At 38.6% G+C, this 25,756-nt stretch overlaps 1 protein-coding gene across 1 annotated transcript in view; it reads left to right on the top strand.

Moving 5' to 3' along the window:
• Window positions 1–9,975: 9,975 nt before the first annotated feature.
• Window positions 9,976–25,756, top strand: part of BRD10 (bromodomain containing 10) — a gene marked incomplete at its 5' end in the record, with an annotated part of 49,026 nt that continues 33,245 nt past the window's right edge. Inside the window, 3 exons of the mRNA XM_082301455.1 lie at window positions 9,976–10,526; window positions 12,896–13,096; window positions 19,782–21,214. Coding sequence (XP_082157581.1) covers window positions 9,976–10,526; window positions 12,896–13,096; window positions 19,782–21,214 — 2,185 coding nt within the window. The remainder of the gene's footprint in view (window positions 10,527–12,895; window positions 13,097–19,781; window positions 21,215–25,756) is intronic.

Genomic DNA, 25,756 nt, shown 5'->3' with positions numbered 1-25,756 from the left:
CATAAAACTAAATTCAGTACATGAAAACAACATTTAAAATTTTGAAGTTCATTCATATGGTGGTATGTCCCAAATATTATCTCATATTGCATTGATAAATTCATAACAAGATATGTCTAAGATCCTTACAGGGTCAGAACTGTTTTTGTTGAGTGTATTGGGTTGCAGCTGTTAGTCTGCTAGCAAAGATAGTAAGAAACTCCTCCAAGTTTGTTCCAATTTAACAGTTGATTAAAAAGAATCTTTGGCATCCTATAGCTAATAAAAAATGAGGTTATAGTCTCTCTCAAATAAGATTTTACAAAATCTATCATCTAAACTAGGCAGAGGAATACACAAAAATACACATAAAATAGATGAAGAGATTTTTAAAGAAAACTTTAAAGACAACTGAAAAAATTGCTATTTCATAGAATCTCAACAAACATTCTGATAATATTATCTTAAATTATTTAACCCTGCTGTAATCTTCCACTCTTGCTTACCTTAGTTTGTGTGTGTTTTTGTCTCTGCTGAGATACTTCTACTGAACAGAAGGCTAGAAGCAGCTCTGTTACAGCCAGTTTATTGTCTGAACAGAGGGCAGGAAGCCAAACCTCTGAATAAAACAAAAGTCTGACGTGGAGCTAATCTCCTAGATCTCTACATACTTTCGTTTATATACACATTCTAATGGTTCTAACTGCTCCTGGAATTACAGGAGTGTTGGAAATTGCAGGAACAAACTTTTAAATGTCTGTTTCTATAAGACGCCACAGAAGATTTTGTGCCTGGAACTGCATGCGAATTTTTAGCCACTAGTTCTTTGTATTCTGTTCCTATATTTTATGTCACTAACATTGCTCTTGTTTTCTGTCATTCTTCCAAGGCTGAGCCATGTGCAGGTACTGGGTTTATAGCAATATAAACATATTAAAAGTAGAACTGTAGCCTCTGTTTCAGGGAGCTCATGAGAAATGGTTGATCAATAGTTAACTCTCGTAAGCAGACTTAACTATTAAGAGACAGCAAATGTTAATTACAAAACCTAAGAAGCAGGATTCACCTTAATCTTGTCAAGATTAGAGGAACACTAATTTACTTGAAACCAACACAGAAAACTGCTGAATCATTCCACAAAGGACTGCGCAGGCTCCAGAAAGAAAGGTGAAAAGTGCATTGTGATAAAAACTACTGACCTTCATCAGAAAGACTCCCGAGGAAGAAGAGGAGCCTTCCTCAGTGCGACCACCAGGACACACCACCCATGTGTGACACATATGCTAATGACATTAATGACTTCTGAGAACTGATTTGTATAACCACTCCTATCCCAAGGAATGTGATGACAATTCATGAATTTTACCCATAATATTGTGCTGTAGGAAGTGCCAGTGTGTGTGCTTGGAGGAGTAATCCCCCACACCCGGCACACCAAATAAAGCAAATACCCACTTCTTGGACTCTGTCTCTGAAGTGTCTCTTGGCCCAGTTTGGGGCAATTCACTCAAAACAAACTTACTGCTAAAACATTTACCCAGCTATCAAATGAGCTTTGCAGGCATTGCATCAATGGGAATACTTGGACTGCTTGTGACATGAGTGAACTGGCTAAAGCGGATGTGATACATTTCTCCGCCTGTGAAGCACAGGTAATATGTAAGTTTTTATTATCAAATTTAGTATGTTCAGTTGGCTTTATCTATCTACATATTTACATTTGTAAATCACTCACCTATTGGTGAGTCCTCCCTATCACATTATCTAACTTTTTTTTTAATTAGTGAGCTTTGCATTTTTATAGGAGTGAATAACACTTTTATTTACCTCACTGAAATGATGAAACTCCTCTAAAAACAATTATATTGACTATTTTTTGCTGAAGTTTTCTTAAAATCAAGGAGCTACTGCTTTTATCTAGAGTTTGTTTGCGATGTAAACAAAGTTCTATATTTTAGCTGTGTTTGGTTTAGGAAAGTCTTTATTAAATTTTTAAGCCCTCACCAGACACTGGTAGTGTATCAGGTCAGCAGAAAGATTTTATTAAAATGCATATTTAATGACAATGCAATGTGAAACTTTGAAATCTCAAGTCTTTGTCCATTACCCAACCAGTCTGAAAAATGTGGGAAAGTTTCTAAATGGCATGATGTAAGCTTGTCCTTTCAGTACACAATTGTCCTAATTTCGTGTGAGATAGAGGTAAGTTTCATCGTGGTAGATGGTATCATGCTGTGGTTTAGATTTAGGATGAGAATGATGTTGATAACCCACTGCTGGATGAAGTGTTAAGCATTAAGACAAGGACTTTTCTGTTTCTTACACCACACCACCAGTGAGGAGGCTGGGAGGCACAAGTAGCTGGGAGGAGACACAAGTGATATAGCTGCCCCTGACTGACTGAAGGGATATTCCATACTATATGGTGTAAAGTTCAGTAACACCAGCTAGGGATAAAGCTGGCTGGGGGCTACTGCTTGGGAACTGGCTGGGTATCAGCCAGCAGGTGGCTAGCAGTTGCATTGCGCATTATTGGTTTGTATATTCCAATCTTTTTATGATAGTTATTTTTGTTTCCCCACCTGTTTCTGGCCTGTTAAGCTGTCTTTATCTCAGTGGGTGAATTTTACGGTTTTTTCCCCCCAGTTCTCTTCCCCGTCCTGGGGTGGTGACAGGGGAGTGAGCAAGTGGTTTGTGTAGTGTTTAGCTGCCTGCTGCGTTAAACAACTGCAGTCTCTTTTGGCACCCAGCCCTTGGAGTGTGAAGGGTTAAGATAACCACAGTGCTAACATGTTAAAACAAATTTGTCATAAGCAGTTAGTTGTATTAGTTTAATAGTCACTTTAATAGTCACTTTAATAGTCACTTTCAGTCAGTGTTGATTTATTTGATCTCAGTGTTGTTGTGTGTTCTCAGAGTTGCATTATGTAACATCTTACTTGCTGTGTGCAATCCCTGTTGTGTCATTTCTCAGTTCTGCATTAAGATTATGATGCTGTACTTTATAACACAGGGTTTTGATATGATGCCTGTTGGCAGGACTGAGGCAGTGTGTGCACTCGGCATTGTCACTGTGCCCGCATGGCAGGAGCTACCTGTTGGGAATAACCCTTAACTACACCTCCGATGGCCCATCAATGAGAATGACACCCTCTGCCATCATTCCCTTCTCCTCCAGGTGAGTTACAACAGCTCTTGGGAAGTAACCCCAGGGTGTCCAAACCAGCACCTTTGCATTGCTATGATGCATGAACATGTCTGAGGTCTTGTGTAAGGTTACACAACTAGGTAAGAACATCACCCAGGGATCTTCCCCAAGGCTGGATAGTTATGGTGGCAGGGAGTGTGGTGCCAGATGAGCAAGTGCCTAGGACAGTGGGAACCTCCAGTGTTTTGGAACTTCATCTCTGAACAAGTGCAGAAAAATGTATTAAAATATTTGGAAAAGATGAACTGTCACCAGGTAATTCCAGAGAGACACAAATCACTGCAATGTGCTGGGGCCAGGCCTGGGCCTGAGTTCAACAGTGCTCAGTGCCCATGGCAGGGAGGGAAGGTCTCTGGGACTGAGGGCAAAGTGACAGAGCCCGTGGCTGAACCAGAGCACCAACCTGTGCCAGTATTATCTGCCCCTGTACACAAGGAGAAATACTGGAAGCAGAAGTTGACTCATTTGATAAGGGATGAAGGAGCTGCTTTGAAGAGGAACCAGGAAGTAGACTACTCCAAAACAGGGCAATCACAAGAAGAGAAGGAGGAAGATAGGTAGTTTGGTGGGCCTATTGACACCTTGGGCCATCGAGGAAGAGATGCAACATACAAATGGGTTTGTGCATGAAGGATGGACTTATCATGGGCACCGTCCAATACCATGCACCATCTCTTCAGCCCAGAAGGTCTACTACAACAGATGAAGCCCAAAGTCATGGACTAAATTTACTCAACAGACATTTTAGAGGGATGACCCACAGACTAAGGAAATGATACCTGCGTGTATGTATCAAAAGACAGGAAAGGATGTATTGGGAAGAGTGGAACTTGGGCATGACAAATGATATAGAATAAAGGGTGGATATTGTTCTGGTTTTATCTGGGACAGAGTTAATTTTTGCCCTAGCTAGTATAGTACTGTGTTACAGCTCTGGGACAAAAATAATGTTGATAACACACTGATGTTTTAGATATAGCTAAGCAGTGTTTACACTAAGTCATGGAATTTTTAGGTCCTCACACTGCCACACCAATGAGGAACATGGGGCACAAGAAGCTGGAGGAGACACAGGAAGAGGGTGGTGGTGGAAAGTGAGCCCACAGCTGTTTAGCTACCTTCCAGATTAAATCACAACAAGGACAAATGCAATGAAAAACGTATCATGTGGCAAAAGCATTGTAATTTATTTTAATGCAGTTGTTCAGAGACTATACTGAGTCAAGATTTGGTGCTGCTGCTGCTGCTGCTGCTGCTACTGCATTTTTTGGCAAGAATACAGGCTGTAAAAGGTAGACTGCATACCACATGAACCATGCTTGCAGGCTGCACATGTACCTGGGCCAGGAGGTAAAATTCCATGTTTAAGTGTGTCATCAATATAGCCATAGCACAGAACAATTTCTTATTTTAAATGAGCAACTGTAGGGACATCATAATGTGCTACGTCAGCACTACTCTTGAAGAGCTAAATAATAACATATGCCATCAGCAGCCACACACACACAAAAGCTAATTGTAATTGGTACAATCTGGGGGGATTAAGCCATAGAAATATTGAGGATGCATCTACATTGCAGCTGGTCTTCCACCCTAACCTTTACAGTTTATTTTAAACTTTATTGTTTTATTGGTCCCATCAGCAATAACAGCACCAACAGCAGAAAAGCCCAAAGACAACTTTGTGCAGACCCTGATGAAAAGTACCAAGTTACCATGTTAGAAGTGAAACAGAGGAGGATGCTCATCTGGGCAACCCCGAATACTTCTCTTCTAGGTTGGCCACTGGGAAGCGTTTTCCATTCTCTGTCTTTTTCCAGCACTGCCTGCTCCACCCCTACTCCCTGGCACCTATGTCTCCCTTTCCCTTTCTCAATCTCACTCTTTCTTTCATTCTTTCCTTCTTTCTTTCTCTCTTTCTCCTTTCTTCCCCAAGCTTCACCATTAGAGTTAATGTATTTCATCAGTCATGGACCCCTCTTAATAACAGTATCCCTACAGTTGTAACATTATGTTCAGTCCATTACTGGACAGGTTTTCAAAATTCTCTTCTAATTCAAATTAATATGTCATATTAAATTATCTTGAAAGGCAACAGTTTCTAGAAAATGGTGATAGAGAGAAAAACATCAATGAAATTACTAAAAAAATATTTTATGTATAACTTTATTGGCATGTAAAGTAACAAGGAAGGCAGCTGCCGACAACTGGTTTGTTTTATTGGTTTTAGATATTCATCTGCAAAAAGTACCTATTTGCAGAAAAGAGAAGAAGGAAAAGTTTCCTGGTACCACATGCTACTGCATGAATAATTTTGAGCATACAGTAAATACCAGCCATTTTATCAGCCACTTAATCTGCAAACAATTTACAGGAGACCTAACTCAAAGTCTCTCAAGCTGGAACAAAACTGAAACATAGCCAATGGACGGCACCAGACAAAAAGATTAGATATTTATAATTCAGACTCTAGTCTGAATAGTCAGATTTACACTGGGGAAAAGGCTGATTACAAGTAGTAATACTGTGAAGAAAGCCTATTCTAAACATTTTCAGTGAAAGTGATTGAAAACATTAAAATAGATTGCACAAGGTAGGGTTTTCAGATTTTGGAGATGTCAGTTCACAAAAACTTGCTCTAGTTTTGAATACAGGGTTTCTATTCTAAAGTCCAAAATATATATTAACATTTGCATGAGAAGTTCTTGTTTTTTTTCACACTGAGGTCTTTCTCCCCCAAAGGTATAAAAATACCAAACCGAATATATTTGACAGTTATATATTTTCTAACTGACAGAAACTGACATGGTAATCTATCAGTGCCATTTTTTCTTGGAAACTGTTGGGTTTTTTAATATTCTAAGAACACTATAACATGAGCACTTAACTTCCAACTTAATCTTGTTTCACATCCTGTTAACATGTCATGCCAAAGACATATATAGGACTAAAGAGAGCCTACTGTAGCCTATCTATTGCTCCCAGTGCTTCCACACTGTCATTAAATAGTTCTATGTGTAGTGAAGACTTCTACTACTCAAAAGAGTGGGAACTTATTTAAACCGTCATGTGTTTCTGTTTACAACAGAAGACTTATGACACAGTAAAGTCTATGCTGACCGCTGCTGAAAAATCTACAATTTTTTTTTAAGTTTGTTCTTAAAAACATACACACAAAAGTGAAAAAATGGTGTGTATAAATGAAAACTATTTAGCTTCAATGCTAAATTACTATTTTTTAACACTTCCCAAAGTCTAGAGAGCTTACATCAAATGTTTCTGTAAATGTTTTTTACTCGTGATGGGTTATATTATTTTTCGTGTTTCTTGGAATAAGAGAAGGATGATGCCTCTTGAAATTGAGATCACAAAAGATGTCCTCCCTTCACTTGCTAGAAGACACACAGGACCACAAAAGGCATTCAGCAAAAGGGGTCCACTGGACAGTAACATATTGAAGCCATACGAGGAGGGGTTGAGGTCACTTGGTCTGTTCAGCCTGGAGATGAGGAGACGGAGGGGAGACCTCACTGCAGTTACAACTTCCTCATGAGGGGAAGAGCAGGGGCAGGCACTGATCTCTTCTCTGTGACAGGACTGGTTACAGGACCCAAGGGAATGGCTTGAAATTGTGTCAGGGGAGGTTTAGGCTGGGTATTAGGAGAAGGTTCTTCACCCAGAGGGTGGCTGGGCACTGGAATGGGCTCCCCAGGGAAGTGGTCACAGCATCAGCCCAAGAGAGCTCATGAAGCATTTGGACAATGCTCTCAGGCACACGGTGTGACTCGGGGTGTCTTGAGCAGAGCCAGGAGTTGGACTCAATGATCCTTGTGGGTCCCTTCCAACTCAGGATATTCTGTGTTGATAACACCCTGTGGTGCTACAAGCCAGGTACTTTAACTGCAAATAGAGGAAAATGTAGAGGCTATCAGGATACCTTCTTGGACTACAGCAGTTTGTCTTTTTTGCATGCAAAATTTTTGTGGAGCCTCCATCCTTGAAGGTACTCAAAACCCAACTGAGCAAGGCCCTGAACAAGCAGTTGTATTTGCTCCTGCCTCGAGCATGGAGACATGGAGGAAACAGACACACAGAGGTCTGTTTCAACCTCAAGTATACTGTGATTCTGTGAAATTCTTTTCTGATATGTGAGTCATAGCTCCTATTAATACTGAATATGTAAAATGAAACTCCATTGTCACAGGTTTTCCAAAATGTTTGCTTCTGCTTCAGCAGTTCTACTCTGGTTCCATTGAGATGGGAGTATTACCTCTAATTTAAGGCAGGAACGGTACATGGCATTTATTCAACAGTGCACTCGTGTGGCAAACTCAGGAAGTACATACATAAAGTATCCTTGAATACAATGTATTTTTCTTATTACAGAGGAAAATACAAAAAAGCCTTGTAGATCGATACAGTGATGTTTCCCAGTACAATCCTTTCTTTAAATTTTTTTTAACCTACTTTAATTGCATACCTGGGAAAAAAATTCTCATTCATGTATTTTAATGATACAAGTCAGAGCTCCCAATAAAGGATATCATCTTGTTTCATCATATGGGGCCCCTTCTTCACTGAAATTTAGAGTGTAAACTCGGTATCTGAATTTCTTTCATTACCATAAAAGTTAAATTTTTGACAGGAGATCTGAATATAGCTGAGATGTTATCTCTGAACATCACATTTTGTGGCTACTCAGCCTATGAATTGTATGCAGAATTATAAATACAAGTTCTTATATTTGCAAAGCAAGGCCCCGTATTTAGCAAGAAGCAAAAACTTTTATTAGGCTACCGGGTATTGTTGCAGAAAGTATAAATGAGCCAGGAAGTGAGTGTTGCAGACCAGACATCCAAAAGGCACAAAACTTCTAAAAGAGCTGCCAGCCTAACCTAGTTTTATTTAATTTATACTAGAAATTCCCACTGTAACTTGAACAGTTGCTTTCTTCAATTACGTTTTTCCTATAGTTGATTTAATCTCCACACATGTTGCTGGAATTCCTCCATCCCTCTGATGATGACCCTCCACCTTCTGCTTGGAGTGGGACTTAGACAAGATGAACACTGTTCCTGAGATCAGTTATTGAAGAAAACACAACACAGCATTCCCTCTGTTTTGCAACAGGACATACTGGTCCTTCTGGTCCCAGTACAAGAAAGACATCCAAACTCTGCAAAGTATGACTTCAAATGCCATTTTTTAGAGTTAACACCATAAGTAAGAGGTAACTGTTATCCTACAGCACCACAAACCATGAGCAATGCAGCATCAAATGAGGGTCTGTAACGAGGGTGCATCACAAAGACCCTGTCTGTGGAAGGGCCGTCCCATTGTGGTCATTCAAGCTATAAGAGGATTTCCTTAAAAGAGAACAATTTTATTCATCGTTTCTACTGTCAGAGAGTATGTTTGCACAAGGACTTCTTGCTGCGGTTTTAGATAGCAGCAAGATCACAGAGATGCCAGTGGAGGGTGGGAGCTGCCCATAGCTGCTCTAACGATGTGCTGCCTGAATTTGTCCTGTGGCCCTGGGATACGCACAGCACAACACAGACCCGAAGGCCATCCTCTATGTGGCTACACTTGGGTTGACTATTGCATGGATCACTACAGTCTCAGTGTCCAATGGTCCTTCTGAGAAGGTTCACCTTCCTGCAGTGTGGAGGCATTTATTCCCATTAAGAGAACTCCATTGTTAGCAAGATCTCTGAGTGATCTCTGAAGAACAAGAATGCTCCTACAGAAGTAGAAGGGTTTTTTTTTTTCATGCTCCCTCACATATTTTCTTTTTCTCTCTCTCTCTCAGCAGGGTGCCCTCAGCTTTTCGTGTGGGTAGGAATGTGAAAAGGGTAATACCAAAAGCACGCACACATGTGTGCCTCCAGGTGCTTTGCACTGCTGTGGAGACAACTACTGTGGAGTTCCTTGGTGCCCGGGAAATGTCCCTTAGGATCTCAGGGGTGAGCAGGACTGGAAGGTGAGTGAGGGCAAACGTGCAAGGACTACAAGTGCACCCCAGGCCAGGTGAGCTTCGTTAGTAGCAGCCTCCCACCAAAAGGCACCAACTCCCAAGGCAAGTCAGGCAGAACCGAATATAGAACTGAGTGCTTTTGTGAGCTGCTGCCTCGCTTCGACCGCTGAACACTTATGGTGGCACACCTCTGACATGGGACGACAGACTCGTTACCTGTCCGAAATCTACCAGCCGCAGCACAGCACCAGAGCTCTGCGAGGCCGGTGTGCGCTGCCACGGCCACCCGCGCCGCGGGAAAGCGGCGAGAGCAGCCCCGCCCGGCCGCCGCCGGCTCCGAGCTGGGCGCTCTCTGATGACGTCACCCAAACCAGGCCTCCGACACAACCGCAGGGGCGCCGCCTCTGGCCGAGAACGCGCATGCGCGCTGGGGTGAGAGGCGCCGCACCCTTCCGGGCCGGGGGGGCCGCGCCCCTCCCTCCCCGCCGCCCGCGCTGCCGCGCGCGCCGCCCGTTACCCGACGGACGCTGAGCGGGGCCGGCACGCGCCGCCTGCCCGTCGGGAGCGCGCGCGCGGCGCGGAGGGAGGGCCCGGCCCGGCGGGAAGGGCGCACGCGGGGGGCGGGATGCGCCGGTGCCGCCGGCGGCGGTGGGGGGAGAAGGGGGCGGGCCCTGAGGGCGAGGGCGCGGTCCCCGGGCGGGCGGGGCCGCGCACGAGCCCGGTCGGTGCCTCCCCCACGGCGGCCGCGTCCCGCCCCCCGGGCCGGCGGGGCACTGAGCGGTGTCTGTGTGCACAGGTGAGCCCTGTGCAGATGCGGAGGCCGGGCGAGGCGCAGCGCCGCGGTCACCGACAGGTGCCGGAGAACGGGCCCGGGGCGGGAGACATGGACTCCGGCGGAGACCTCCCGGCGGATCGGCCCTCGGCCCTTCGGAGCGGGATGGAGGAGCTCGCGGAGGAGGCAGATGGTGCGGGAGGGCACACTGCCTGGCAGCAGAGCCTGAATCCCGAGCTGCAGCAGGGGTACCGCATCCTGCGCGAGTTCCTGCTGGAGAAGTACCGGCCTCTGACGGCGCCGTTCCTGAAGCCCCTCGCCGATCAGGCATTTTTCGGAGAAGAAGGCGCTGGATCCTTCTCGGGCCGTAAGAGCAGCCAGTCCTTGCAGCAGTTGCCAGCTGGAATATGGCTATTGAAAATGGAAGAGAAATTTTCCAGTGGGCAGTACACAGGGATAGCAGATTTCGTGTGTGATTTCCGGCTCATGCTGGAGACTTGCTACCGGCTGCACGGTGTGGATCACTGGCTCTCCAAACAGGCCCAGAAGCTGGAGATGATGCTGGAACAGAAGCTGGCGCTGCTATCCCGGTAGGTGTAGAAAACTCTATAGGGTCCGTGCCACGTGTTGTTTACATAAAGTAGAACAGGAGGGTGTGTTTCTTTACGTAAAAAGTTTCGTTAAGAGAAAACGGGCATCAAACAAAACCCCACAACAGAAAGAACACTGGAACTTTCAATACTTTCATGCAGACGAACGTTTCCTACTGAGAACTATTCAAATCTTAATTCAAAACCCTTTGGAAATTCCAAACCTCAAAATACCAAATAGAGCACAGCGTTTCCTGGCAAAGATTTTCCTTCTGAAAGAAGCCTTTTGTGAACATGGAGGGACACTTGTTTACACAAGATGTCAAATGCTTCTTTCTTTATTTTATTCTGTCGTGAAACTACCTAAACTCTGCATGAATATTTGGTTCTTTGAAATTGTTATTTTTACGATCTGTGAAATTTTTACCGCCCTTAAAATATGTAGGAATAAAATATTAAGCCGAAGCTACCTGCCTTGAAATGGTGTGTTTTTTGATAATCATAAAATGAGAGACAATGCTTGGCATACTGTAGTCTTAAATGGCAAAATGGAAATCGCGGTAAGTTGAAATGTAAGTCCCTGGCAGGAACTTTCTTATCAGCCAAAGCAGCTAAAACATAGAAAGCTCTCGAGCTCGTAGTGGAAAGCCGAGTTTAAATCACAACTGAAGTACATGCTTTCTCATGAGCTTGTCATAGGCACAGTTTAGTCATTATCAGAAAACCGTGGTGGCTTCTTACAGTGAAAAGCCCACCGGTCTTCTGAATGACATAGTATTCTGCATGTAGAAACCAAGAGGTGTTTTTTGTGAAGGATGAAGGTGAAGAAGGAACAGTATTAGGAAACGTGTAAAGCTGTGCGTGTCCATCAGCTTTAAGTTTGCTAGTGACACACAGTATGAACTGCCAGCTGGTAAGAACCTTGCTCGTGTAGTAAGAACACTTGAGGAGAGTGGTGAAGAAGTTACCTGAAAGCAGAGTTAATGTATTCAGTGCTGCTGTAGCAACAATATATTTGACACTGTTTCTGTGTAACAGCAGTTTTGGGACAGTCTGATAAATCCTAGAAGGGAAGGAGCCGAAGGTAATGGGGCATGAGGGTTCCTAGTTTGCTTGAGTAAAACCTGATTTAAAAAGAAATACCAGAATTCCCGGCTTAATAGAGTTACTGCAGGCGGATAAATAACCAATAGCAACTTGGAAGATTTGTGCTGTGTTGATTTCTGTATATTGTTTCTGTATATTGTGTGACTGTAGCATCTGTACTGTATTGAATTGAGGGGCATTTTGTTGAAGGCTCTTTGTTGAATTAAATGACTCCTCATTGGATTTGGTAGGACCTGAGAATGCTTGATGCCTTTTTATTAGAAACTCTGTGAGAAAGTGTAGTTAGTTCATGCACTGTGTTAACAAATAGCAATACAGGTATTTACTGAAAAAATAAATTCAGTTGCTCTTGTCCTTCTTCCATTCAATGCATGGTCTTTTTCAAATAAATATTAGGAAATACTGAGCTGTCTAAAAATAGTCCTGTCTCAGTATATAGAGAATGTGTCTTGTATTAGCTCCTCAGATATTTGTTAAGATTTATTCCATATGTCTGTGTGCACTAGCTTAGTAATAAGTTTCTAGTAACTGTAAGTATAGAGGATTATGGAACCTAAAAGTCTCAAAGTTCTTTTACAATTTTTAATCAGACAAATTTGCTTGAACCAATATTGGTTGTATAATTCTTGGATCCTACAAGCCACAGAAAATTACCTTAGAATGAAGATTCCTTTTGAATGGAGATTGGATTTTTCTCCTCGGTCCCTCAAATGTTTTCACAGGTGGTGAAAATCTCATACTAGTTTTAATGGAGTATTTTGAAACCATGTAAGAAGAAATGTAACTTTGCAGACAATTTGTAGCATTTTGTTTTTCATTTTTTGTAGTTTTAAATAGAACAAAACTGGTGTTTAACATACTCTTCCCCAACCTAAAACAACTAATACACCTTTCTGCCCACCACCCAGCCCCCTATTTTTAGGTGTCTGCTAAAAAGGATACTTTCTTATCTTAGGCCTTGTGGAAGTTTTTTCTTTCTAAATACATGTGGATTAAGATAGATAATTCAATCTCCAAATAATATTTAGTAATTTGTAGTAAATATACACTGGTTTTAACTGGTGTGTAAACATAGGTCGTATTAGTGTGTTGGGTTTAAGTTTAAAATTTAATAAAGGAACTTTCAAAATGGAAAAAATGACAGGTGAAAAAATAACTTTTTTCTGAGTAAACATGCTCAATTCATAGTTTGTAGGCTAGGTGTTGATGTGTCACTGGTACAGAAGTTTGTAGTTGTGAATTGGATTGCTTTTTTCTTCTAGGCATTTAAGAGAGAAAACATCATTGGCTGTAACATCTAGAGGATGCTATGGGCAGGAGGATGAGAAAGCAACAGCATGCATTTCTACAAGACGTCGTTCCACACCTCGAAATTTAGTAGGCTTGTCAACAGGCGTGTTTGAGTCTGTGATGGTTCAGGTTCTAAGACAAGAGGAGCAACTGAGAGCAAAAGAGGAAAAGAGGTAATAAGAAAAACTGCTTTGCTTTAGTTTTAAATCATTATATTGTCCTAAAGATATAAAGAGGCTTTTTAGCTTTTTGTAAAGAGGCTAGCTCCTTATGGCTTTTTTAGGTAAATAAATGTTGTGGTGCTCTTACGGTCTTAAGTTCATTACTTCAATACAGTGCATACACAAAGCAAAAAATTAGTACCACTTCCTTGAAAAATTGCTGAAGTCATTTAAACTTTGAATTAAATTACAGATGCTCTTATTTTAGTGTTGTGAAACTTCTAGTATTAACTAAAAGCATCCACAGTAATTTCCTGCTAATGCACTTACAGTTTCTCGTACGTATCCTTGGACAGTTTTTCATGCAACAATTAGATTAAAAACTACCAGAATGCTTAACTACAGTCTAATTTCATGATCTTGTCACTGCTTCCCTCACTGACAGCCAGAAGCAAATTATCTTTGCCAGTGCCACTGCTGTTACCCTACTGATTGGGCATTTCAGCTTGTGAGTTAGGTAACAATTTTAGATAGTACTTGTAAATAACTCTGAGATTTTGTGGTCTTCTTAAATTTAAGAGATAAATAATTCTTTGCAGTGTTTAATGTTAATGTGTTTCACTTTGAGGAAAGTGAAGCTTATAAGTTTGTATACTTTAACAGTAATTTGAGTGACTGACTGAACATGGAGCAAAATGGTAAGGCAGTATTTGCTTTAGGAAGCAAAATGTTTCTAGCTTTTTTCAAAGTTTACAGCTTTGTAGACTTTTTCCCATATGTAACCAGCTCACTCTTAATTTTGCAGGTAATCTTCATTTTCAACAGATTTGGAGCTTTATGGCTGACTTGACTGTTAGTACTTTTTTTCTCTAGAACTTTCTTCTTTCTTCTAAGCCACTAATCTTCTAATCACACTTCACAAAAAAAAAAAAAAAAAGCGCAAAGATTTGTTTCTTTGGTAAAATTCTCTTGATTTTTGCTCAACTCTGTGTTCTAGAACTCAGAATTTGATAACAATTTTATGGAAAAGGACATTTTGATTGGATTTTAATTCACTGATAGAGTCTGTAGAACAGTTTACCAAACAAAGTAAAAATTATGCTTTCATACACCTGTTTCAAGCACATTGCTGCAAAACTGTAGTAATTAACTGGTAAATCTGTGTATCTGGATATACTCAAAAGTCCCAGAACCTGTGCAAAGGATGGTCGATTCTACAGAATGTTCCATGATAACAGAAAAAGACCACAACTAACTTGCCTCTTTACACCTTAAAATTTTGAACCGTACCACTTATTAAGAGGCAATAAAAATCTGTCAGTAGATAGCTGGTTCAATATTTTTTTGACTCTCTTGACCTCCTCAAGTAACCATGCTTTGGATATCTTGTCTAAGTTTTCTTGCCTAATCGCACCATGTTTTCAAAGTAATTTGGACCTCTCTGTACCAATTGTTTCCCAACTCACCAAAAATGTTCCCAAAGTACCTTTTTCGAGCAGTTTTATGAAAAGGGCTTGGAAATTGGAAGGCCTATAAAAGGCATTGTACATTTCCAGTGGAGATCACATTTTATAGTGTATATAAATTTTCAAAGTGATGCATATATAAATGCACATACTTTCAACACTCTTTTTATTTGAAAATGTATTGCAACTTTCTAAACTTACTTTGGCTTATTGCTGAAGTATGTGTTACGTTATTAAGAAGAGAAAATGGTTATTCTACTTTTTTTTTGTTTTTTTAGAAATCTGGTACACTGAGGTTGGAACAGAAGAGGTACTTTCTAAACAATATGGAAGATTGCAACCTTGGGTATTTTAGTTGGAGAGCACCGTACTGACAGTTATGTTTGGATAGGCAGCACTTGCTCTTCACCCAACTTTCAGATGAGTTATCAGGAACATAAAGAAAAGGGCTCCATTTCTGGCCATCTAGTGGGTCACTCAGTGTGCTTGTACTTACAACCCATAAATTATCTTAGTTTAGAATGTCTAAGAGTTGCATGCTTTCAGTCCCAAATAAATAAGGGTATAAATGCAAGGGCCTTTCTACATAACTTAGCCTCATATCTAAAGAAATTGTCTGTTGAAGTCCAAGTTTATATATAAATTCTTTGTTTTAGATGTTTAGGTACTTTTGTAAGACACAGGCATCTTATGATGAGAATTAAATAAAATACAAATTAAATTTAAATATTCAAAAATATAAACAAATATTATAATGTATATTGTACAGAAATAAAAATAAAATACAAATTAAATTAGTAAATTAAATCCTTGAAATAATGTTTGATTATTTCTTCCCCACAAAACCCTTGAAATTGATTTTGTGAGCTTTTTTCAACTGTTTATTTTGGAAAAACATTCTGAAGTGGGATTTTTATCTTCTCTTCTGCATTTATCTTCAGGGAAATTTTACTTCAAATCTGTTAGTTACTGTTGTTATATAGGTATCCTTTGTTGAGAGTTCTCTTTTTCTTGTAATTTATCCATTTCTTGCACAATCAGTTACACTTTTCTTTATGTAATGTTTTGTAACTTTCCCCAGGTGATACATTCATAATGGTAGACTCAACATGTAAAAACTGAGAAGATATCATTGCAAAGCTGATTTCACTATTTTGCACCTAATAGTTTTTGTACAGCGGAAAAAGCACGTCCTCTCCTGCCAAAGTACATATATGACAACATCTGATTTACTATTATTGTCAGTCTTGTTTTTAAGCATTCCTTTTGTTCACAGTTGTTGTAATTGTCAGAATACTGACTATATTTTTCAAATTATTAATTACTTTTCTATGGGTTTCTACCCAGTTGCTTGGCTACATGCTAAGTAAGTAACAAATCAACTAGTTTACGTATTAGTTAACAATAAGTAACTGTGGAATTATTTTATAATTGGAAATGCGTGACTAGTTAGATACTGAAATATAAAGGTAGATTCCTACTGAAATTTTCAAAACCACCAGTGAATGGCAGATAATTAACTGGTTGATTTCAGTGGGAATTAAGTGTCTGTGTGGCTTTAGTTTGTTGAAAATTATGCTAGGCAGTTCTGTGTCTTTACCATCTCTGAAAACATGATCCTGGGATAAGTTTCAGACATGGTCACTAAAACATTTAGAGAATTGAATTCTGGCTGCAACTTGGTAATTTAATTAAGGAAATTGTGGAACAAGGTATGCCTATATAATCAGTTTTGCTTTTTATGAGGATGTTAGTATGGAATTAACTGGATTCTATGAAAAAATATAGAGTATGTAATAATATGATTTAAGATATTGGGGGTACAGAAATAAGGTTGCATGGGCATCTCTAAACTTAATATCTTCTGACTACTAAATCTTGGCTTAATTTAGAATAATACATATTGCTAGTCTGTATGTAACTTTCTGCTTTATTTTTTAAAAGAAAGTTTGAAAAAACAAGTTATTGTAGAATTAAAGCAGTTGTCTGTGTCTTGTGATTAGATTCCAGTGTCTGACCTTTTACCAGTGAATCAACACCTAAGTAGGTTAGAAGTGATAATTGGGAGAACAAAGTAAAATCTAGTCTTTGTCTCCTTTCCTCACCAAGAAGTCTCCTGTTGCAAGCAAGAAGGAATTTGCTGGTGATTTGTGTCTGCTGCCTTAAATAAGGGAGGAAATTATAAGAAAAGTAGGGAGTTATGTCTGGACTCTCTTTTAGGTGTTGTCTCTACTTGGGTATCATGTTTGATGGGTTTTAAGGTCAGATGCCGCATGAGAGCTGCAAAACAACTGATGCAGGTGTGTTCTAGAAATATGGCTGTTGTTAGTCTAGGAAAGTCAGCTTCACCTTAGAATAGTTCTGCTATTGCTGGAAGTCCAATACATATCTGCAAACCTATTTCTGGTAAATGTAAATGAAAGTATGAAACAACAGGGTTTTTTACAATTGCTGTCGGCATAAAAGCCAAATTTGTATGTTCAGGGAATTTCTCAGTGTAAAGATATTTGTGCCACTAAAATATCAAATGTCATTCTCTTACCCCTCTCTCCAGTTTCTTTCTTCCTTCACCCCTGCTGCCTTGCCCTGTCTCCTATTCCCTCTTTACTTCCCTTTATCCTCTTGAAAAAAACCACCCCAGGAAAAAGCTGTGCCCTCCAAAAGATGCTAGCAGGAAGACTTCAATAATGAAGATATGAAATTTTTTCTTGAATGTCTGCTGAGAATGGAATGACAACAGATATGATGAAACAACAGTGTAAAAACAAGGCAAAATTTTTACTAGTGAAAAAACTTACATTTTTCTTTTTAAAGAACCTTTTTAAACGTTCTTAAAAATGATACAGTAATTGTAATTTTATCTAGACAGAGGTGAATCTAGAGTATTGTATTTATTTTGATAATCCTACCTTGATTTAAATTACTACTTGGTAGGAAGTTGAAACTCTTTGCAAAGATGGTATTTTTGCATAATCTACAGCTTTTTTTTATTAGACAATACTGAAATGCTATTGTTTCTACATACGTTCCATCTCACCATGTACTCACTAATTTAGTCTCATTTCCATATTATGTTAATAGGTTTCACACCTTTTGAAGGCAGGAGGTTATTAGGAAGTATGTCATACATTTAGGAGGAGTGAGGGAGTGGGATCCAGGAGTGCTATGAGATTTACATTTGAGACCACTTTGTGCTTAATATCATTTCTCCCTCTGCCTCACTTGGACATTAGTTATTTTTATTTATTATTTTCAGTTATTTTTATTTATTATATCAATGCAATATTAGCACATTGAAATAGAACATAAATCAGAATAAAATAATGCCCACTTTACCTGTGCAAGTAGTAACTGTTGAATTTAGTGGTTTATTCACCAAGAATGGCTAATAAGATATTGTGCTGAAAAGTGGGATTTTGTCTTTATATTCCATTCTTTATACGTCATAATTTATATTCTATTCGATGCAGTTAATGCTGCATTGGGAGTCTGAAGTTAAGAATTTACTGACTTGTTTGCTTTTACCTTTCATGTTTTACATGAATCTGTCTTTCTGCACTTACTAGATGTTTAAATAACAAGAATGCATGTATGTGGTATTAAAAATTTTTGTTCCAAGTATGGTAACAAGTCACTGAAAATTGAATTTGATTATAGAATATAAAGTATTCGGTGGAATCGTAACTGTATTTTATGTTATTTTGCATACATATGGCGTGTTTCTCCTGTGCTGATACTAAAATATGGACTAAGCTAGGTTTGTTGCATTTTTTACATTGTTAAGATAGCTAGTCAATAGTTAATGCTTGAAATACATGCCCTTCAAGCTAGAAGCCACTATTAGCTTCATATTGTCAAAAGAAACATTTTAATGTATCATTTCTCTTTTGCTGAATTTGGAAGACACTGATGCTTTGAATGGATACATGACATTTATTTGCTACTTATTTATGAAGAAATAAAATTGGAGGTTTGCAATTTGGAAATGAGGATGTGTAAATTCTGGTAGCAGGTCACATTTGTGTAAGAGTTAGGTTATAGTTTTTACCAGTGATAGAAGCTTCAGAGAAAAAGGTAGGAGAAGCTTAGGATGAGCTCTAATAAATTTTCTGTAAGTGCAGCTGTATCCTAATCCTGTCTTATGGAATCTGGTCGTGCCTTCAGGCAAAAATGTTAGTGCAGCATTAAAGAAAATAACCTTCTGTTGGTAGTCTTTGATATTTGTGTGATTCATGCAGATATCCAGTTTTCTGCTTTGGAAATAAATTAACATATATTCTGTCTTAGATAGATGGTAAGCTGCATGTAATTGATTATCTGAAATGGAAGCATTTCTTTTTCTGACACTTGTTGCCCTTAAATTTCATGATGAATTTACAAATAAAAGCAAATAGAAGTTCCCAGTCTATCATACGAAGTTTACATATTGCTGTCATGTTTCCTCTTGCTAGTGTTTTGTGTGGACTCCCAGATTACTCAGAAGTTTTTAGAGGCCTCTGATTTCTGATAACCTCTTTCTCTGAATGCACGTTATTTCTGCTCTATCCTGTTTTTTAGATAGGGGGACCAGAGCTGAATACATTTTTTCAGGTGAGGGCAAACCAATTAATGTAATAACATTTTATTTTCGGTATTATTTTCCATCACGTTCTTCATGCATCCTGATACTTATTTCTTTTTTGACCACCATTGCAAACTAACTAGTAGCACGCCTTTGGGTGGGAGGGAAAATGGCTGTTGTGCATTTAAGTGAAGGAGTTTGTATGTACACTTGTGGGCTGAGCAAGGGAGGTACAATGCAGGTGATGCAAGCCACAGGGCAACCATTTGAAAGCGAGATTTACCTGGAATTTGTTTCAGAGATTTTTACATGGATGGTTTGTTGGAAACACTTAATTCTGATAAAAAGGGGTTGGGGAAGGAAATACATTTTTGTTAAAATCCAAAAATCTAAAGAACTCAGACTATTGATATTTGCCAGGCTTTTTTCTAACCTTTTCCCCTTTTTTAAACTAGTGGTGATAGAAACAAAAGACTATAATTTCCCATTTTGGTCCAGTGATGTGTTGTGCACTGCAAAATAAGACAAAGTGAAGTAAAACTTCAGTTTAACTGTGCCCTTTATTACTTCAAGAGAAATATGTTTGTCATACTGTAGTTTTGGGGTTTTTTCTCCCTCATTTCTTTTTGTTCACCCAATATCTGAATTTTCATGAAATTTCTTTTAATAGGCAGAGAGATCAAGAAAGAAAAGAAGCAGAAGAAGCTTCTCAGAAAGAAATAGAAGAATGGGAAAAATCACTTTTAGCTCAAGCAGCACCTACAAGGATGGAGACAATGTGGGAGATTCCATCTATTGGTCATTTTCTTTGTTTAGCACAACAGATTTTAAATTTACCTGAAATAGTATTCTATGAATTGGAACGTTGTCTTCTGATGCCTCAGTGTAATGTTTTTTTATCTAAAATAATGACTTCTTTGTTAAGTCCTCCTCATCGCAGATCTACATTACATCGCAGGCCTACATTTTCCTACAGGACTTGGGAAGCAGCACTCAGAAAGAAAGTGCAACACTGGTATACCATTGTAGGGCAGACTGACAATCCTAATGGTGCTGCAGAAAAACTTGGATTATGTCCCCAGTTTTTCAAAGTGCTTGGAGAAGTTAATCCCTTGGGGGAAAAACCATTTCATGAGCTACCATTCTACCAAAAAGTATGGCTGCTAAAAGGTCTCTGTGACTTTGTGTATGAAACACAAAAGGATGTTCAGGATGCGGTGCTAGGTCAGCCTATCCATGAATGCAGAGAAGTAATTCTTGGTTATGACTGCTTGGAGAACGCATATGTTCACTTTCCACAGTTCTGTGGTGCAGATGTTCGAATTTACAAACAAAAACCTTTTCAGGCTCCTGAATTCCCATCTCTTCCCATCAAAGTCAAAAAAGTGCCACGTATTAAATCAGAAAGAGTAAAACATGAATACGGAAGCAAAAGCAATGGGGAGATCAGTTCTGCTGGTAGAGAACTGCTGTGTCATTCCAAGACAGAAGGAGAGAAAAGTATGGACTCCATTGTTACCTGTCCAGAAAAAAAACCATGTTTAGGTAGCTTTAGAGTCACTACAGAGGAGATGAAGATTGACTGTGAAATAAAAGCCTCAAGAGTTTGTGACATCAAAAAACCTGGTTGTTTTATAGAGAACTTCAGGAATTTGATTACTTCAGGAGAGATTGTTCATATGGGTGGTCACCCTAGTTCAGAAGAAATAACAGATGTGGAGAATGGACAAGGTTGCACTGAAATGGCCAGAGTAAGGTCTGAGCTGAGTCTGTTAGAGGAGAACACACTGAAAGCTTGCCAAATGCACGTCAACGGCACTTATAATGACAACCAAGACAGAAGTTACCATGAATCTACTAAAGAAGTGGTGCTAGAAACCTCACTGCAAAATAATAGGAAACTAAGTAAGATGCTGGCAAAAAAAAAGAAAAAAAAAAAAAAGAAGTTGAAGGATATTCTGAATGAAAATCTACAGAGAAAACTTGATGACTTGCAAAGAAAGCGTGAGATTCATCTTCATTCATTCAAATCATATAAATCTGAGATCCAGAACAAGTTGTTTATAATTAAAAAGAAAGCAAAACATAAGAAGCACAAGTCTGGTAAGTCGACGTTTTTACTTACAGTAAAAATTAGGAGGACACGGATTTTTTAAAAGCTTTTTTCCTTAGTTGATAAGTCTACATTTTATTTTGTGAAAAAGCAGAACCTTATTGCATTAAACAACTTGGATATTAATTTTAGAGTCAAAGTTACTTCCCTGATAACACAAGCATATAAACCATCAGCTGATTAAACTGTAATTAATTTGCAGAATGTATCTTTAGAGACCATAATTAATTGGAAGAGTTCACTTGTTGCAAAAAATATTGAGGAGAATGAATGTGACTGACTGGTTAGCATCAGAGAGTGTCACTTGAAGGCATTTTATGGTATGTTATATTACAGTGATTGTGGAAATGTTTCTCCCCTTTTTGGTAATACTACCTTTTCCAAATTATGAAGAAACATGGAGTAATTACATGAGATCATAAATCTAAAATCACTCAGTGGAACTGTGCAGTCTTAGGTCACCGAACAGTACTGCTTTGACTGTGGGCCTGATTGAGTCCAACAACAGGGATGCATCAGCATCAGATTTTATGCTGACGACATTTTTGTTACGGAATTGGATAGCATCTAGTTAAGTGTTTCAGGTAAGTGATGTACAACCCAGATTTCAGTTAACTCACTGGAAAATTTCAAAGGTATTTGCAAACAGTAAAGTTACAAAATCCTTAAGTCAGTTTGAATTGTTCAGGTAGCTGTAGTGTTTTTGATGTCAAATGAAGCACCAAAGAAGCTTCATCCTGTTGAGTCCTGGGCTAAGTTATCTGTGCTAGATTTTAGCAGACTCCTTCAAACATTGTATTTTTTGAAGTGTGAGGCTGCTCTTCAGAATGGTGTAGACTGACAGATAAATACTGGATTTCATCTGAAAAGCAGAAAGCCAAAACCAAGAATCCAGGTGACAAAAAAAAGTCTTCTGAAGAATAAGAAGCTAGCCAAGATCTTCTGGCAGTGCATTTAGCTAGAAGTCAAAATCTAAGGCTAAGAGAACAAGTAATATTTAGATCCTAAATATTTGCACATAACATCCAAAGAACTGTTTTACCATTTAAATCATAAATTCCTCCTTCCAAAATATTTCACTGCCCACATCTAAACAGAGACTTTAGGAGTTGCAGTTGAAGTTCATATATGTAGTATTCAGGGAAACTAATGTATTTTACGTTCACCTTTGTGACTCTTAGTTCCATAAATGCGTCAATGTTTTCATTCTTCTTAAAACCAGGCAAACTGAATAATAACCCAAATGGCAAACAAGGACTCTAGTTTATGGAACTGTTGTTCTTTATCTCCTGATATGTTGAGGCATTTCCCATCTTATTCTGACTACTTCTTCATTTGACCTTGCTGGAGAAAATTTTGCAATAACTTTACAGCATTGCGAGAAAGCACTTTTCTTCCTATGGTTGTTAAATGTCCATTGCTCCTGTAGCTGCTAGGCTGAAATGGGTAGGATTGGATTCAACTAATGCTAATACCTTCTTGTTTTGTAGTATTTCGTAATGTTTAAGGCTAAGTAGTAATTCTTAAAGATTGTCTGAAATTAAATCTTCTATTTAAAGATTCCCTTACAATGTAGAGCAGAAAAAGTGATTTAGTAAATCTTGTTCTGAGTCCACAAAGACACTTGATTTAAATCTGATCCTAACCGTAATAACTCTTTACAATGTTCTTTAAATGAACTGTACTCAGTGAGTAGAAGAGAACATCAGGAATATAAAAGTGAATACCTTTCATTAGTTTTCAACAATTTTTTTTTCCCTGCTATTAGTTGTCATAGGCAGCTAAAAGTAACTGAGTCACAGTTTGTGTTTCTATTGAGATGATTTGCATACTCCTGACTTGCTGTGGCAGTGGTACCCATCATGAATATAGAATGGTCAGACAGTTTTTCCATCTGAAAACCTCACAGAAATATTGTGAGCAAAACTTACTGGAGAATACAACCTTTACCATAAGACACAGTTTTCTTACAGTTTATGAAAAGGTGTAACCACTTTACTGAATCTATGTCTTTGAAACAAGGTGATGGTTATTAATCATTGTGGCAGTGTTCTGTGTCAGTATTATTGACAGAGTAGTACTAAACGTAATGGAAAGACAGAATCAGAGAGAACAGTTCTGTAAACAACTGCATGCTATGCATTCATTTTTGAATGTTATTTTCTTACTGGAGTTAGATAAATAAAAGTTTCAGTGCAAGGCACAGTACAAGAGCATGAGAATCCTACAATTGCATGTTTGAAAAGGGGATTGGATGAAATTCAGAACATTTGTAGGGTTGAGAAAATAGGAGGGACCAGAGGCTATTTGAAATAACTGATGTGCCTGAAACAGAGGTTGAAGTAAGTGTAAATTGAATCTCTTTATTCCAATTGGTATAGAAAACACCAGTACAGCACACTAGTTTAGAAGAACCTTGGTTGTAAATTCCATACCCTGTACTCATGCTCTGGAAGATTCATAATAGTCTGCCTGCTTGAAGTCCATTTTACTATATATTTTATTTCTTTAGAGTACCATTGCATTTTGTGTGTGAAGTCAAACATTGCTTGAACGTAAGAAAATAAATTTAACAGCCTTGCAGCAACTTTGTAGTGCCTGGTTTACTGTCCTTGGGAGTTTAATCTTCAGAAGTCTTTTGGAGACTTTTCTCTTCAGTGTTGTAAAAACTTTGTCGTGTTGTCAAGCCTGTAGATAAAAGAGCAGCCTGTTGATCATGTTGAAACATTGTGAGGTATTCCAGCAAGTTGTAACAATGTACTCCATGCATTAAGCTTCTGTGCCGCTGTCTTCAGAGATATAGGTTTTATAGGGTTTCTTTACATTGTTCTGTAAATCAGCAATATTAATGCACTTGTTCGGACTGACTTAGCTCATTTGACTATGTAAAAGTGTATGCTGTGTCAATATGGAAGCTTCAAAATGTAATAATGCTTCATTTTCCAGATTGTACCGTGTTATATTTTCTAAAAGAAGAGCTGTTGGAAGCAAGATAGAAGAATAGGAGAGTGAAAGGAAACAGGATATGCTCAGTAGTTGCCAAATCTTTCAAAGACATGAAGTGTGTCTTACAAATTTGTTAACAGAAAGATACAGGGCCTGTTATTTAATTTGAGAACACTGCAGTTGCTGCTAGAATGTAATGAAAAAACAGAAATTCTTGCAGTTGGACAGGGCTAACTTAACTGTATTCTACCATGACAAATACTTCTGAGTTAGTGTTTGATATTAAAAACATCTGTTGCCCCATCTGGGATAACGATACTTTGCTCCGTATCCAACAAATAAGTTGCATTCTTATAAAAATAATTATTAAAATAAGTATTTATTCAAAATTGCTCTGTGTTGTCACTTTATAATTTAAAGCGTGGATGGGCATTGCTTTTGTTCTTCAAGGAGAAGCCTCAAGAACTCAAATAGCAGAGTTCACAATAAAAAGTTTTACTAGATCTGTAAAAAAGTTTCTGTTTTTGAATCAATTGATCCCAATGTGAACAAGTTATAAATAGGTTGTATTGTTCTGATCTTGCTGAAGTAATTTACAAGTATCAGGAACATTTTTGGGGTTTAGTGTTTATTAGTCTCATTTTTTTGCCCCTAAACTAGTACTAGAAGAGATCAGAATTATTTCTTTGTTTCCCCTTCTTCACCTTTAGATGCAAGACCAACTTGAGAGGGCTTATGTTTTAGTTGCATCTAATCTCTCTAGAGTGTTTTTTGGACGCTCATAATTAGTGTTCAGGTCCTAGTTGTTATGTTACTTTATTAATTGCTTGCATAACTATTCACTGATATTATCTGTAGAATTTGTTTTGGCTTGAAATTAAAACCTATAGCAGTTAGGTATCTCCTGCACCTACTGAATTTAAGTTTAATGTATAAGAATTTCCACAGAGCTGGCTAAGGGGCTCTTGGTTAATAAAATGTTGATTTCCTATGTACTCCTTTTGGGGGTGAGATGCTTCATTGTCTCTTCCGCTCTGAACTGAAACCAAACTGAAGTGTGGAGCCTTTTGGAAAAGGCTGTGTGGAGACATAATTAGTAATTATATCACAGTAAATTGTTAGTAAATGTAAAGTTACACAGGAATGTCTTTCAATGTGGGAAGGAAGCAGGCTGTGTTGAATTGAGTCAGTGAACTAAACAGATTATGTATATGAGATTCTTAATTAGAAATACTTTTCTAGTAAGGACTTAGGGTTCTACTAAGGTTTAATAAGGTTCTAAGGTTTTTCTAATTGATCGCTTTTAGTCAGCAGTTAAATATATTTGTAATTGAGTATGCTCTGAAAGGTACAGTACACCGTGATTCAAAATGCACTGTGATCTAACTGCTGTCAGAAACATTACTTGATCTGCTCAGGAATTAATATAAGCCCTTGAAATAGTTTCTTCACCTGGGATTATGGGCCAAAGATCTCTAGCAGGCCTCAGTGAAGTGATTTGAGAAGTTGCCTCTCACTAGTGATTTTGTTATCCAGTCAGGGTTAGCAGTTGGGTGTGTATAACCAATTACATAGACAAGATACTT

The sequence above is a fragment of the Coloeus monedula genome (genome assembly GCF_965178545.1).
Source record: "Coloeus monedula genome assembly, chromosome: Z".
NCBI classification, from domain to species: Eukaryota; Metazoa; Chordata; class Aves; order Passeriformes; family Corvidae; genus Coloeus; species Coloeus monedula.
The sequence above is the reverse complement of the archived record's forward strand: the minus strand, read 5'-3'. Positions and strand labels throughout refer to the sequence as shown.